At 41.7% G+C, this 17,184-nt stretch overlaps 1 protein-coding gene across 1 annotated transcript; it reads right to left on the bottom strand.

The window, feature by feature from the left end:
• Window positions 1–1,070: 1,070 nt before the first annotated feature.
• Window positions 1,071–16,003, bottom strand: LOC310996558 (clustered mitochondria protein homolog; the record flags this gene model as incomplete). The annotated part of the gene is made up of 28 exons (XM_083985981.1): window positions 1,071–1,197; window positions 1,327–1,400; window positions 1,490–1,624; window positions 1,701–1,794; window positions 1,886–2,007; window positions 2,259–2,384; window positions 2,516–2,596; window positions 2,766–2,905; window positions 3,470–3,623; window positions 4,159–4,243; window positions 4,332–4,573; window positions 4,670–4,732; window positions 6,051–6,203; window positions 6,315–6,415; window positions 6,509–6,610; window positions 8,070–8,158; window positions 8,244–8,555; window positions 8,656–8,831; window positions 9,822–10,040; window positions 10,137–10,229; window positions 10,408–10,555; window positions 10,712–10,837; window positions 12,152–12,306; window positions 12,395–12,525; window positions 12,614–12,754; window positions 13,775–13,946; window positions 14,041–14,204; window positions 14,704–16,003. 28 exons carry the CDS (start codon window positions 16,001–16,003, stop codon window positions 1,071–1,073), a joined length of 5,025 nt encoding a protein of 1,674 aa, XP_083842107.1.
• Between the last annotated feature and the right edge of the window lie 1,181 nt (window positions 16,004–17,184).

The raw sequence follows: 17,184 nt of genomic DNA on the forward strand, positions 1-17,184 counted from the left end.
TGTATTATGGAACAACTCTATTATCTCAGCACATTACAAATGTCATCACAGCACATATGATATTTTTGTACATGTGCAACAAATAAAACTTAAAATAAAAAAAAATGGAACAACTCTCAGGAAACAAAACCACCTCTAATAATTTTTACACTAACCATTTGAATACATTTTCAGATCAACAGTTGTAAGCCACACAGTGAAATAGCAGATATTTTTTGGAAATATCTAAAATGAATTTTACTTAACTTTTAGTCAAATTCCAATTTTACATTTTTGGTCCAACTCCAGAAAGTGTCACTTGATAATATTTCAATACCAGTTCAAACTGTAATGCTTTCATTTGCAAATAATTTATAAACCACTAAACCCACTTGATCTCTTTGAATTGAGAACAACTTCTAAGAGAATTGTTATTGTTTTCCCATAGACACCTGAATATTAATGACAAGAATGTGTATTAAAGTACAGTGGTAGGCTAGTACACATAAAAACATTCATAGAGATAATTTCAATGATCAGGCACAGACAACTTATCTGTCATGTTCTGAGAATTGTTCATGGCACAAGTCTGAAACCCAGTGGACACACAGGGAATTGCAATAAGACATCAACATGGTAAAATAATAGAAATTTGGACTTTCAGTTCATAGCTATTTTTTTGTCAGCTCCAAACATACTGTGCTTTTCCTTTAACCTAGTGGTATAAACTTCAATTATATTTAGAGTCTAAGGTTTATGTATTTTTCTGACAAAAATGAGTAGGCTACAGTTATGTATTTGCCATCAATGTTTCTGCCCCCATGGTTTATTCATAGATTCCATATATTTCAACAATGTCCTGTATATAAGACTCTTTCCAACATCCAGTCCTTCACAGACAGCAGCAAAACAAACTGTCTGCACCTGTCTGTTCCTTAGATAATCTGTAGTTGTTGTCCAAAGTAATCTAACCCGCATATAACCACCAGCAATGTACCTGGCCCTCCTTTTCCACTGTTGCTCATTGTCTGTACTCCTTTTCAGAAACCAGACAGAACACACACAGATGTTGTATTGTAACTGTCTGTAGTTCAGAGGGGTTGTTCTTTGTGTGAAGTCCTGCAGTCTTTTTGCTTTAATAACTGATTTTCCAGCTCTTCCACTTGACGCTTTTCCTTTCCTTTCATCTCAGTCCTCAGGTCTGCAACTTCTTTTGCACTACAGAGAAAGACATCACATGTAAAGTGAGAGGAGGGCTTTTATCAGAATAACCATCAGGTGAAATTACCATCACACACTATACCACATTAGTGGTTATTACTGATGGCATAATGATTTAATGTTCACCTGAGGGGAATGAGAATGATTCCACATGTCAGGTTGAGCTGCTGAAGGATTGTGGGAAGGCTTGGAGTGGAAAACTGGGGAGAAGCACGGATTAGATTAAGTATGACACAATCAGGAATGGGCTTGATACATAGTCAGGTGGATTTTGCCAAACAATACTCACCTTTGGAGGTGGGATACAGGCACTCAGTGTGTTACTGTAGATGTGGTTGATGGCTTTCTGAAGGACCACCGCTTGCTGAGTGAGGCTCCTCAGGTATTCTGAGCTCTCCTTTGTACTGTCATGGCTCTCACCAACCTGTAATATAAGGTCAGTTAGAACTATATAGCATAACACCAGCAAAGATGGCACTGCAGCAGCATTTAAAACATACCTGGCTTTTATATATTGTATAAGCCTCTTTCTCGTGTTGCAGAGCTGATCGAAACTCCCCTTTAGTCTCATATACAGTGGCAAGCAGGTGATGACTGTACACAAGACACAGACATAGAGAGGCAAAGAGGTGATATAACACAAATGTCATTCTGAAAATAAGAGTGATGCTAAATGTAATGTTACCTGTGTGCGTTTCTCAGCGATGTGACACCGCGGTATTTTGAGGTTAAATTTAAGGCATTCTGTAGGAACCTCAGTGAGAGCTCATACTCCATCAGTCCATGAAGCACCAGACCCAGCATGCTCTAATGTAGAGGAGCACATTAGGGATGTTAAGAGATCATGAGTGAGATGTAACTACGTTTTCTATCACACTGGATCTGAACAAACACCAATAATCATAAAAAGTCTCTCAAACACTGCCTCTTTTTATATCACTTTCTATAAAAACCAAATCCTACAAAGCACTGGCTAAAAAATGGTAACAGCAATTTCATTTTTGAAAAACAAAGTGTGGAAGAATAATCCAACTTTCTGGAGATGAGGTCTCACTTACATCCAGCAGAGCGACTTGTGGATGGTCTTCTCCGCTCACGAGCAGGGTGAGGTACCGAGCGCGATACAGCAGCTGCAGGGAGGTGAAATGCTGGCTTCCCGCAAAGCAGTACAGAGCCAGGTACGTCTGGACCACAGACAGGAGGACAGAGTCATAGGAGGACACAGTTAAGTAGATATTACATTAACGGAGTCAAGTAAGATGTTTTATGGGAAATCAATCAGTCTGTCAGCTGATGAGAAGGTGAAGAAACTCACATAGTCTTGTATGGTCTGTGGATGGTCTATACCTTGAACTCTCTCACTGCTCATAACAGCCTTTTCCTGGTGGCTGAGGGCCTGTGAGACGAAGAGAAATTAAGACAAGGTTTATTTATGAAAACTCACAGATGCTCATAATATAATAGTCAAACACTGTACAATAGCTTTGATCAAACTCGGCATGTGGGTGCTGATTCATAAGTCTGAAAAGATAAAAGGTCATGAGATGAATGGAAACCATATTTACATCTGCATAGTCCCCCAAGATGTAGCTGAGCCGTCCAAGGAGACGCAGGCACATGCACACATCCTCATGCAGGACCCCACATACGCTGCTGAACAGAGTCAGGGCCTGGTTGATCAATTCATACCCATCTTTTAGAAGCCCTAAATGCAAACATAAAAAAGTCCCGATGAGCTCTGAATACACAAATTAATTACATCTGCTCCAAATCTATGTAAATCAATGTTGCATGGAGACATAACCACTTCAAAATGATCTGTTTCTCTGGTTTTATTATTTATAGGTGTGTGTTTAAGTCAAATAAACACTTTTTTTAACTAACTAACAAAAAGTGAGAATTTTGAGCCCAAACAACAGCACTATTGGAATATACCTGCCTGTCTTGACTACTGAAGGGCTGGCTGTGTAGCTTCTGCTGGGATCAAAAATGTTTTTTTTACATAACACAAATAATCTAGATTTTGCCAATTTGAGTGTATCATTAACTATTTCCCATATTGTGAGATTTGTAGCTCACTGACATGACTTTTCTTATTAACTGTATCCCTTTCTCTTTTTCCTTTTGTCCTTTGTATTTAGCATATCAGGTGATACATGCTAAATATATCTTCCTATCAATGTTCATTTACTTATATAATGTTGAATATAAACAAATATTCTGTATTAAGTGCAGTTGAATGTTTGTTTTAGCCTGTTGTGTGTCTCACCCTGCTGTACTGCCACCTGTGCCTGTTGGACAAGCCGTGTGGCATCTGTTGCTGTAGGTTTGAGATGTTTGACCACAGGGAACATGTTCACTACGTCCTCCTCGCTAAACACTGGCTTATGCCGGGACTCAAACACATACTCCCTCAGCTGCACCTACATGGAGGGGAGGAGGAAGGAGCAGAAAGAGATCTACAGTGTTCAGCTTTAAAGGGATAGTTCAACATTTTGGCAAACTGGCCCATTGCCATAATCCCTATAGTCATAGCAGTAGGGTCGTTACCTTTAATTGTCGGTGCAAGCTCTTTTTAGAACAGTGGAGCAGAGCCGCGAGCTGCTCAGAGCTACTCTACGGAGGCTCATGGGATTTCTTGGTTTCCCTCATCAAACAGAGTTGTTTTCGAAATGCAGAGACTAATTGCCGAAAAACTGCCCCTGACGTGCATCAGCAGTTTTGCATGAATTTATCTCGAAAACAACTCTGTCTTGTAACGTTCCGTTATTATCTCATAGTGTGGTGAATCGGCTCTGCTCCACCGTTCTAAAAATACCTTGCACCAAGAATTAAAGGTAATGAACCTACTCCTAAAACTATAGGGATTATGGCAATGGGCCAATTTGCCAAAATGTTGAACTATCCCTTTAAGATGGACAGAACATGTCAATGCATTATGAAGAGAAGGTGTCTTACCTGGATGCCAGTCTTGATGGCAATCTCTCTCAGCAGGGAGATCTTCTGAAGGCCGTGCTTCTCTATTACTTGATCTACACTGTCACTGAACACAGAGAGGATGGAACTGTGGAATCCTGCTGCCCATATCTACACACACATACACTCATACATATCTGCAGACACACACGTACTTGTCAAATGTATGGTGGTAATAATCTCCAGCCTCGGTCCTGATCCTGCCCCACAGCTCACTGGGGGTCAGTCGGGCCCACACACTGTCTGTCAGTGAGGGGACTCGGCTCCCGTGGCTCCGCCGACGTCGGCTCCTGCGACGAGTGAGTAGCTCATCAGAGCAGGAGTCGGGGACACAGGAACTCAAGAGGCAGTTCAGGAAGTGGCTGACAGCAGCAGAGAACGCTGCAGGTTCCACATCCTGAGGGAAAATAAGATACAACTTGATATCACAAAGTTCTTGCTTGATTTTAAATGTTAATGTTGTTATTTTACATGTTTGCATCATATGAGTCACCTGTAGATAGGTCCTGAAGATGTGTTTAGCACTTCTGATGAAGATCTCACTTATAGAAATTCTCTGTGGGGGAACATTTGATCAGTTATATGATCAGGAAACAACAAACCTGAGCTACATATCTTGCCCCATAGCATTTTTATTTTGTTACCGGTATGTCTTATTCGTATCCTTATTGCTTCATTGCTTTGTTGCCACTTATGTTGTATGTATTTCATGTTATATGTTTTTGTGAGCTAACATTACATAATTAGAAGGTACAACATATTGTTTTATTTTATGCAGATGATACACAGTTATATCTTCAACCAAATCCTGTAGTTTGGTTGTCCTGAAAGACTATTTAATGATATCAAGTGGATATCATATTTCATATTAGTTATTTTTTTTATCTAAATCTGAAGGCATTGGAGATTAATCATTAATCACTATAGAGAGACAGGCATCTTCACTAAAACTCAAACCAGTTCTGTCTCCAGTTGGTCTAAAAGTTATTGTTCTGTGTGTCAGTTGTGTATGTCTGAGTGAGGGGTTGGGAAATTTTTGTTTTTTTTGTTGTTGTTTGTTTTTTTTAGAAAGAAAAAGCATTATGTGTTATACAGTTTGCATAAAAAGTGCTCCACAATATACACAAATTAAGTCTGATTGACTGATTGAAAAAGACTACATCTAAGATTGTATTACCGTGAAGCATATTCAATTATTTCAGGTTCTGAAAAGATAATCCAACTTCATCTCATTAAGCTTGCAAAATTCTCAAAGCGCATCTGTTCCTCCTCCCCAGACTGATAAATTATACATACAGCAAATTTCACCAGAGTGAAAAGGATTACTGATCACAAAGGGTATTGAAGACTTTAAATGAGTGTAGTGTGACAGAGAATTCCTGCAGTTAAACACATGTCCGACACATCTGGGGACACTCAGCCCTGCCAGTTAAACCCTTCCTCATGAATGCTCACAATACCACCACTATAACAGTATGTAATATACTGTATAATGTATGAATATGAAATGTGGAGTGTGTTTAATATGTTTAATTTTCATATTCATGACTTGAGAATTTATGTATATTACTTCACTTGGCAGCTGCAGATGGGATGAAAAATATTCAAAATTATACATAAAATCAGTGTTTACTGAACTCATACTTTCTCTCTTGCAAGAAAGGTCTCTATTCAAGACAGACTACCAGATTAGATAAATGTTACAATGATACTAGTACTACCTCTATTAACAATAATGACTCATTTATAGATAATGTATCCTTGTCAGTCCAGCGCCAGAGAAAGAATAACAGAAGGAAGTAGGCAGCTCTATCAACTTAACACATTTATCTTGTGGTTAATAATAACATATAACTAATTAGTGTGGTAATTACCTTTACATGGTCGAGTCTCTCTCTCTCCTCCACTGTGTGCAGCTCCCTCAGTAGAGTGCCCAGATATCGCACATTCACACCATGCTGATGAAGCACTGAGGTCAGGGTGGCTCCATCCATCGGCACTGCTGTGTGGTCCAGACAGTCCCTCAGCTGACACACACACATACACACACCATCATCCCCATCAACATTACACATTTTAAGGTTCATGTACACGACAGGATGAAATGAATGTACATTAATGCTCATCACTAAACTTACAACAGCTGGAATCTGATTGGACAGAATAAAAGCAGCAGCTTCCCACAACATCTTCCTGTGCCTGTGAACCTCCTCAACACACTCAGCGGAGAAACGAACACCTGCAGCAAAGACACACATTTACTCTTGGTCTGACCTTTAAAAACGTACTTTTAAACCAAGTGCGAGTGTGTGCGCAAAGTTGGATTTAATACCTGGAGAGCAAACATCAGGATTGAAGCGGATGTCAAAGCGACAGTCGCTCACTGATCCGACAGCCTGACAAGCTTTCATGATTACATCTCTCCTCTGGAGTTCTGCACAAGCAAAATACAAATACATTATTAACACAGCAACCTGGCATTTCTCTCTTTAGCCTCATCCACTAGTTATACAGTGAATATTCATGCATTTGGAGTGTTGATCAACCACTTGAAATTCACATTGGTTTAAAGGCCAAGAATGACCCCTGACATAGCTCTATTGTTATCTATTGTAGCACAGATTCATTAATATTGATGCATGAGTCTGTAGGCAGAATGTTAATGCAGTAGTAGGTGGAGTGGGAGCTGATTTCAGACTTTTTCCACTGTGGAGAATGCATCTCATTTTAAGAAATCATCAAATGTTTTGTCTGTAGAATCTTAATTTGCAAAAGGAAAAGAGTGGATGAGATGTTCTCAAGGTGGTTGAAAAACTGAACATTTAACTTAGTAAAGTGCTGATGAAGATCGTGTGATGGGATTTAATTCTACAGAACAACTCCTATAAAGGGATCCTGCAAAGAAACTCTCTGCCACCTTGTTTTACTATTTCTTTTAAACAGACAAATGAGTTAGGAGACTGTAGGTTGACAGTTGAAACATGCAAATGTAAGAGAACATCTAACTTATTTCTCTATTTGAATTAAAACTAGTGATAAAAAGGAGATGAAATTAACATTTTGAAGTTTTTCCAAAATGTAACTTTGAAACTTGTCTTTCTACTACAATTCAATGCACTTTCATGTCTTTGTGCTACCAGCATGTTTTTTCTTTGACTAATTTTGTACCTCATCACGCTGTGCTTCTCAACCTAGTTTATCTTGGCAGTGACCCAGTTTCTGCTGCTTTATCACTTTAGTTTCATGATGTCACATAAAGGGATACTTCACCCAAAATCAATAATTCACCAATTGTCTACTCACTGTCACGCCAAGGAAGGGTTTGGAGAACATTTGGAGTTATCAAAATGCTTTTGGAGTTCCAGGGGAGGTCCGGCTGGCAACGGATTTTCATATAATGACGGCGGATAGAGCTCACTTTTGAATCGTCAAAAACACACACTCTGAAACATCCAAACAGCCAAAGTGGCTCTGTTGATGTTTGTGCGCATGCGCAAGATTTGCTGCGAAAACCATTGGATGTATGATGTAAACACGGAAGAACATCTTGCAGCAAATCTCACGCATATCACGTAGCCACTGGGAGCTACTGCTACAACAAGGTTAAAAACAGAGATCAAATGAATTTTTTTCTGAACAACTTTTTCATGTGGCGGCTTCAGGACACTTGGGTCAGTACGGGCGAGCAGTATGGAGGTATCTGGATGTTTCATAGTGTGTGTTTTGGATGATTCAAAAGTGAGCCGCCATTATATGAAAATCCGTTGCCAGCCGGACCCCCCCTGGAACTCTAAAAGCGTTTTGATAACTCTGAAGGTTCTCCAAACCCTTCCTTGGCATAACGGTGAGCGGAAAATTGTTGATTTTAGGTGAAGTATCCCTTTAATACTCACCCTCATCAGCATCAGGTGTTGCTGTGGCTGCATCCTGCTCTTCCAGTTGGCTGAGCTCCTGAGCCACCATCTTGACATACCGTTCATACCTGTGACAAAAAACACGAAGAGTTTGATAGTTTCTAACTCTGAGTTGATCCTGTTGGTCTAACAGGCTTCACACCTCCTCCTCACCTGTGCTGGACAAAGGCCTCTATCAGCTCCGGTCTCAGACTGGCCAGGCTGTGACGATGTCGCCGTGGGTAACCAAAGCTCTGACACTCCTTTGGCACCTCCTCCCCCGTCCCCCCTGTCTCTGAGAACTGGAAGTTGAGGTCCGGGGGGAAGGTGCGGAGAAGGTCTAAGATGTAGGATCGTCCATCGTTACCCAGGATGCCTTTGGTCTCAACGCCCGAACAAAGCTCCACGGGGACGTCGTTGTGGTCGAGCACCTTGTGACGTTGGATCCTCAGTGGTTTACTGGTTTTATCCAGAAGCTCCAGAAACCTGCAGTGAACAAACACCTCTGATGATACGCAGTAATGCTGGGAAAATCAAACGTGTCATGGTTACCAGTTTGATATTTGACATGATTGTTTTGTCTCACCTGGGGTGTGTAAAAACAGTTACTCCATAGTCGTTAGAGCCATAGACTACGCTCTGCTCCTGATTCTTCTCCAGTATCCCAGGAACAATCGTCTGAGCGATAACACGGATTCCACGATAATCCACCACAGCTGTCCCCAGTGTGTGAAGCCCCTCTGTGTCTACAGATGCATATGCCTGTGGTAGAGCAGTTTCATTATATGAATGAATGACTTTTATAATTGTGTCATGCATACCTATGTATGCCCAGCCCATGTGCTTCTAAGACACCAAGAAAACAAACCAGGACCAGAGCACATCCTGAACACATCAAAGAAATAAGAAAACAGGGGTTCAAACCATTATCCAAAAAAAGAAAAGGAAAATTATGCCAAGGTTCAAAGGAAATCATCACAAATTAGTTAAACAAGTTTATTCTTTTCCAGGCTTTAGAAATAAAACTAGCAGTCTTAAACACACTGAAATTAAACAACCACTCCAGCATCTGCTCATCAGAGCACCAAAATATTTCTGGGTCTTGTCCACAGATTTCATGAAATAATACCTCTCTCAAATCATCATACTTTGTACAATATAAAAGGAAATGAGACTTATTTTCTACTTCATCTAACTCACACATTTCACATATTCTGCTCTCCTCGGGAATGTTTTTTAAAACAACCAACCTCAATGGCCAGGGGAAGAATACCAGATCTCAGCTAAAGATCTTTGACTTCTCCGTAAGTGTGATGTAACGTATAATTCAGGGCCAAAATTAGATTTAATCTGCATATATGTCCTTAATTTTGGTTTTAATAGAACATTTTCAAACCATTTCTCTTCAAATTTCAATAGAAGCTTATTTTTAATTAGTTAATGTAAGAGTTAATGTTACAACATAAAGTATTCCTCCTCGACCTCCTCAAAAATGGAGTAAATCTATATCTGTCTATATTTGTTTTAATGACATGAGAGATGAGATGAGATGACAGCTACAGATAATGTGAGAGTGAATAAGATTACTTATTAGACTTAGAAAGTGAAAATCAGAGCCCAACCAACTGCAGGCTGCTGGCTGCTCATTATTTCCCTTTAATATCCACATGTTACGACGTTTCAGAACTACTGTATGTAATATTAAAGTGTACATCTAAGACTCTTTATGCAGATACTGCTGTGGATCTCTACCTGTGCTCCTCTCAGGTCGCAGATGGCAGCAGCATGAGCGGCGGTGTTGCCCCCCAGTGGGCGGTAGTGCTCAGATATGTCGAAGCCCAGGCTGAAGAAGAGGTTGTTCCAGATGAACATCTGCATATGAGGCGCCTCGCCTGGGTTTAATGGCATGACGTTACCGTCGATAACAGCCATGGCGCCTTGGGTTGCAGCGGCAACAAAGTCACTGTTGGTCTGGATGGAGGCGTGATGTCACAGTCATGAGTCTGCATCTCTCAAACATAATTAGGAGAACAACAATAGATGTTAAAAATAAATCTGTGGTCCCACCTTAAATACGCTCCTCTCTCTGTGCAGACGCTCCTGGAGGGATTTCCTGGGGAGTTCCTTGCATCCCTGCAGCTCCTCATTCCAGTCCCGACTCTGTGGTCATAGTGCACAACCTAAATATCAGCATCATTATCACAATTACTATTAGACTATCAGTTATTCTTAGATGCGTGTGTGTAAAGTGTTTGTTTTAGTGTGTAAATGCACACAGACACACGCATGCTCAAACATCTGCATTTCTAAAATATAGCCTGTGTATTGCGGCTGCAACCTGCCCAGCTGTGTGCTTGTCCTGGCCCATGTGACTGGCGTGTGTGTCCTCTGCTTTGACACAGTCGAGGGCGTGGTCTCCATGAGGGGCCGTCCAGGTGAACACCTGAAAAGGTGCTGCGAACCGCTCATAAGGGTGCTGCTGGACTCTGGGTAGAAGGAAGTGATAGAAAACACATTTCCATTCACATGGAGTGAGAGGTTCTGTTCCATTAGGATAGTTGTATTATTGGATTTATATTAATAAAGTTACATGTCGCTTGGATTAATTTATTTTCCATATTAATCACAAAGAGTCTGCTTACCTCTTCTTCTGCAGGGCACTGAAGTTTTTCCTGAAAGCAGGGCTGACTTGATTCAGCAGGTCAACAAGAGAGTGGCAGAAGGTTTTGGGCGCGGCAGGTTTAGGGTTGAAGTTGAAGGCAGTTGACCTGGAGAAGACAGAACACACAAACTGTAGCAGAAAATGAACCCAGGTAAGTTTCTACAAACCTCATCGCACAAGTGTCGGAACCAGGAAGAAATTCAGTCAGAGGAAATTCATAATAAGAACAAAAAGTGTCACTGATTGTGGCTGTGACTCAGCAGCCTGGACTGAATGCTAACAATGGCAATGCTAACATGCTGATATCAAACAGACACTAAACCCAAAGCAGTGGAGGTTAATGTATTAAAAATAATTATTTTTCAACAAAGTAAAGATAGATGGGCACTAGATATTTGGGGTAAACCAAAGCTGCGTGCTTACAGTACTGTGAAATAAAACAGATATTTGGCCCAGAAAATTGGTATTGGTCTTCATATTGAGACAGGCAGATATGCTGGCACAGCAGAAGACGATAGAATTTCTACTTTGTGTGATATCTAAGAGGTGGAGAATGAAATGCATTTTGTGTTATACTGTCCTTTCTTTGACTTTATAAGACAAAAACTGTTTAGTAAGGTAGATCCAAATAACGAATTTGTGTGGTTGGACGATGCTGAGAAGCTAAAACATCTTTTTCAGTTGAAAATATTTGCATTTTCTTCATTTCGTGGGCAATGAGACGAAGAACAATATACAGATGAGTACTGAAAGTAATCTGAAGTTGTTTTTTTATGTGTCGCAATTGTGTGGCAGGTAGGGAAGACTGTCTAGTTTTTGATTTGTCAGTAAATGTGTCTTGTAATCCCATATGGGATGGGCCACAATGGTGGCATGGCACAAAAATAAATATTCATTCATTCATTCATTCATAGAGCTGAGGCTGATGAGAGTGATATTAGTTAAAACCAATTATTGGACCGATTGCAACTTTGACCTGATGGTGTCAGATGAAAAGTGATCACCAAACTTTGCCAATATCAGGGAACCATGAACGTCTGTACAAACTTTTCTTTGCCAATACTTCTGAGATTTTTCCAAGTGAGACACAAACATGAGGCGATCATTTGAAATCTTCAAGTCTTACAGCTTCCCTGTTGTTTCAAACTATTCCCCTATGTAAGATGAAATCTGGACTGGACATGCTCTGATCATGGAATTGTAAGATGTCATATGAAAAAGAATCTCTCTGCTCAGCCGACCCAGATTCTCGAAAGAACATAAAAAGAGAATCTCTGGACTCTGGGGATTTCGACACAGTGAGTGTATCCAGTTGTTGTTGAAACATTGCAGTGGTGGATAGACAGCCACTCTTGGCACAAGCTTGACTACAAAAAAATACTCCAGCAAACTTGCAACAGCTGAACGGTTCAACACTCACTGATTGAGGTAGAAGCCACGTGTGGAGGACGTGATGTTGAGTTCTCTGTCCTCCATCGTCAGGACGTTGAGGTACATGAGGTCTCCATGCATCTTCCTGTTCCCTGGAGGAGGGTTCCAGCTGCTCATGGTCAGAACCCGCAGGCACTGTAATGGCTGAAATGACGCTTCCATGAAATCCCACTGCTGCTTCAATATGAATGAATATGCACAATATTCATCATTACATAATCTGATCTGTCACCTTCCAGTCATCTCTGACGGGCTGCAGTGGGGAGAGCGGTCGCTCCTTACATCCGGGGAGGATGAATTCTGGAGGACTGCAGTCGACGCACTCCTTCTCTGTGGCTCGCTTCTTCGCAACACTTTCATACTCTGAGAGGACAAATATGGAGGTGGATGGATATACCGACAGAAATGAGAAGACCAAAGCCTGATAAGATGCGTGAGAGAACAAAGGTACCTCTGTCTCCTCTGGTGTAAAAGGTGAGGTAAGACAGAGAACTGCCGTTCACTCCGTTGTAAGCGTCTGTAAGGTCGAGGCTCCTCAGAAGATCACACACGTGTCTGAGATGCAGACGAGCATCACGCACCGAATACGAATCTGCAACGATATCAGAAGTAGTGTTTTAACATTCAAAGTGTTTGCTTTAATCTTTCTTGCTGCTGTGTTGAATTTCAGAAAAGGAGCATTACAGCACAAGACAAGGCCATATGGCAGTAAAATGAAATGTCAACATCAGTGAGACTACATGTGGTGGAAATGTTGATGGTGTCTTATTCTGGGGAAAGTCTTTTGAATGATTAGTGTAACCTATTGTATCCTGGTAGATAAACCATCTGTTGGGAGTGAGAATGACCTGAGATGACCACAAGATAACCATGTGACTTATGACAGTATTGTCTATTGTATCTTGATTGCTTTATTGCCTGTATCTTATCTTATGACTGGAAGGAGATGGCCAGGGGCTGCAACCACTGGTGGGGCAACAACCCTGAGCTACTAGTGTTGTGTCTCTCTCTATAGACAATTAAATCATTGCGCATTCATTTTCATAGTCTTGTTTTTTTCACTCCCACCAGGCAGACTTTAAAAGGGACATCTTATGGAAATATCACTTTTTGAAAAATCTGTAATTTGCAGACTCCCTAGTTTGAAATCCATGTGGTTTTATGAGCTGTTCCCTCAGATGTCTTCCAGCGATGTAACTAGTTTTCGAAATTGCAGCAGTGGTTCATTTGCATTTAAAGGGACAGGCACTGAAACCAGTCGTTCTGAACAGGGCTGTTTTGAGAGGATGGAAAGAGCTGTGATGTTTGATCCTTGGGGTATTTTGACCAAAGCATGTCACAGGTATGTCTTTAAGACACCTGGGGACGATTTTAATTTGTGAAAAAGGGGCATAATATTTCTCCTTTAAAATTTACACAACACACAGAATTTATAAAAACTATAGAAAACTTCCATTTTATTATTCTATATCACTTAGACTCAGTATTTATATGTATTGTGTTTTTCTCCACAGATGGATGAAATGAAATTTTTCATGCTACCAGTTTGTCTTAGCAATCTTAACATTTAACTGTGAGAAAAATAAGAAGAGGAAAAGATGGAGGCAGTTACCTTCCACCAACTTGACCAGCGCTCGGTCCTGGATGCCCTGGATAGAGTGGAGCTCTGTGAGGCTGTCCAGTGTGTTGCCCCCCAGCTGGAGAGAGAAGCATGTGCGGTGGCAGGTGATCTCATGGTCCATCAGCACCTGGCGCAGCTCTGCCACCAGCATCTGGCCCGACACCTGCAAGCGGAGGACGGATGTATTAAAGTGATTCACAGGGAAGATAGAGACACAGAGATACAATGAGAAAGTAATAACAGAAGTTCAGCCGAACCTGGAGCTCAAAACTCTCTGATCCAGGAGGTTGAATTCTGACGATGAAGCTCGTCTCCTGCAGTTCAACTATGTCACGGATGGTGAGCTGCTCCCTTTTATCAGGATCAGGCTGCTCCACATCATCATCCTGTGGGCTTTCTTCAATTTGAATCAGAGGTGCAGCTGACAACAGTGCAGAAGAGACAAATACAGGGCGTTAGTATATAAGCTATCTGTGTATTAGAAAAGATATTTCTACACCCATCCATAATTCAAATGTAAAATTAAAATGACAATGTATAAGAATATAGGGTTAGGGTGAACGAACTGAAAGAAGGAACTGAAAAAACACAACTAAATGGTGAAATGACAAATAAATACCAGAAATCAGTACATGTGGGAAAAGAAAAGTGAAATATCAAATCCTTCAATGGAAAATTAAAAGCTTAAATGCAATAAATTGATTTTCGCTTTTCCATCTGGTACCTAACATTTCACTTTAGGCTTTCCGTTTTCCTCTTGCAACTTTCTTTTTTGCATTAAATCATCACCTAGTAAGTAAGTAACGAGAATAAAATGTAACATCCTCTTTTAATTTTCCAGTAAAAGGATCCCATGCATGGTGATGATCAAACATGCGTGAATATGATAGGAACAAACACGGCCCAGTCGAGTAAAACACCTTTTCCATACGGTGCTGCCAGAAACAGCCTGTCAACTAAAAACAGGGTCATTTGCTTCATCTCAGCTCCGTCCTCCTCCACCTGAGGCAGAACTTGCTGCGGAGCGGTCTTGCCTTCGTCCTCCTCCTCCTCCTCCTTCTTTGGTGGATGCGGGTTTTCCTGGCACTGATTATGGTCTGAGTTATTATGGCTGTTTTCATTTACATTGTGATCTGACACCTCAGATGCCTCCGCCATCTGTTCATTCTGTCGACTCCTCTGTGGCGTCAGGTCTTCACGGTCACAGGTCTCCAGGCTTTCAGCGTTGTTATCGATGTTCTCATCCACGTTGTTTACATTGTGCTCAGCCAGCATCACTGAAGTGCACTCTGAATGAAGCCTTCCTCCTCCGTCTTTTACGTCCCTCTGTGTCCCCGGTTGCATTTGAAAGACGCTTTCTCCATCAGTGTCTAACTTTTCTTTTTGCTCTGTTTTGAACTCATGGATCTGATTCCTCTTCAGTTTGTCCTGCTCAGCTTCTTCTCTGGAGGCCAGCTTCTTCTTCTCCACCTTCTCTTGTGCAAAAACATCTACGTCAGACCAGATGTCTGAGCCAAGTATTCTTTCATGTTGTTTCTGTGATGGCGTGGTAGTGACAGTTTCTGAACTCCCTCGTGATGTCTGTGTATCTGTTTCTACCTCCAGGAACACATCCTCCTGTTTTAATATTTCATGTTCTTCCTTGACATCTACAGCCACATCTTTTGCAGCGACAGTGTTTGTTAGTCTACCTACTTGTCTCGCTACATTCTCACTATTGCACACCAGTATATCTGTTTGTGTCTGAACCTCTGCCTGTGATTCTGTCTGAGTCTGGACACCCGTACCGATCTGCGTCTCCGCCTCGGTCTGGGTCTCGACCTCAGAATAACCCCGGCTCCTCTCCGTGCCGCTCCTCTCTTGTCCGTCATGTCTTCGCTCACCCACCCTCATTCCCTCACCTCTTCCCTCCTCCTCCTCCTCCTCCTCCTGGGACACGAGCAGACACACCATGGGCTCCACCAGTGTCACGTCTCCTCCCGGGTTGCTGCTCAGGATGATGTCAGGGAACAGGAAGTGCTCCGGTTCCAGGGCTGGGTTCACAATGCCGGTGGAGCTGGGTAACAGATCCTCCTCCAGGTCGTCCGGCAGGCATGGCGACTCGCATTCACTCTCCTCACTGGACAGCAGAGCGGATCTCTCCACCTCGCCCCGGGCTGCCGCATCCTTACACTTAAAGTAGTGTGATAGCGCTTGACAACACTGAACTATGTTTCCCATGTTGCCTTCGTGCAGAAAACATCAACACTACTGTGCAAGAGGCCTAAGGGAGAAAAGACCACAGAGTTTATATGAGTCAAAGCTGTGAAGAGAAACTTGGTTATAAAGTTTAGAATAATGTAACAATGCAAAAAGAATTGATCTCAACAATATTTGCGAAGTACCATGGAATCACAACTGATATCATTTCAAAATAAAAACAAAACAAAATAAAACTATAAATAAACTTTTTTTTCCCTTCAACAGCAGCTTTGTTTCACTAACCTCCAGCGGATCAACTTCTGAGGAGTGATGCAGCAGTGTAGGCTACAACAAGGTGAGAGCACAGCTACAACAGAGAAACCACTGCTGGGTGCAGTTACAAGTGAAACTGAATCAAAACTTTCATCCCAATTTCAAATGCACACTCTCTCTGAGCTAAGCTGCTCAGTGTAAACTGCAAAAGACTCTGTCACCGTCACATGTGTGTGTCTTGTCTTGTGTGGCATGTGTGAATACAAGCAGCTTAACAGCTGATGACAGGAAGATTATGAAGTGTTCCTGCAGCGGTGTCACCTTACAGTGGAACCAGCTGGAAAAGCTTGGAGACCGAGGCTCATCACATGAGCTGTGGGATGATGCTGGATATGTGGGAATCCTGGAAAACAGGTGAGAGGAAAATTTAAAAAAAACAAAAAAAAAAAACAAACCCTCTATCTTACAGTTGTTCACTACTTATAACTGTCTAAATCCAAATACTAAATGGCTGTATATTAATGTATATGGCCTTTATTAGAGTTTTTAGCAAGGTAACACACCCTCCAAGCTAATGAGGACACACAGGTGCAGAAGAAAGGGTGTACATGTCTCTCATACAACAGAGGAATAAAACAGCACATGACATTGGTGAAATCAATGTGTGGGTCCTACCAGCCAGTGCAGAGAGAGGGGGAGACTGCCAGTCTGTGTCATCTTCTCCAGGCTGCTGTGCTGAAATCACTGACTTTCCCAGGCTTCTCCTCCAGAGCAGGAGGTCTCTCCCCGTCCTCGTTGCGAAACCACGTTACACAAACTGTGTGTCAGTGCATGGGTGTGTGTATCTGCCCTTCATGGCTGGAGAGGAGCTGTGAGAGAGAGCCTGTAGGCCCCTCTATTCACACCACACACATGCACATTCAACACACTTTAGTACCCATCCAAGT

The sequence above is a fragment of the Trachurus trachurus genome (assembly GCF_905171665.1).
Source record: "Trachurus trachurus genome assembly, chromosome: 14".
NCBI classification, from domain to species: Eukaryota; Metazoa; Chordata; class Actinopteri; order Carangiformes; family Carangidae; genus Trachurus; species Trachurus trachurus.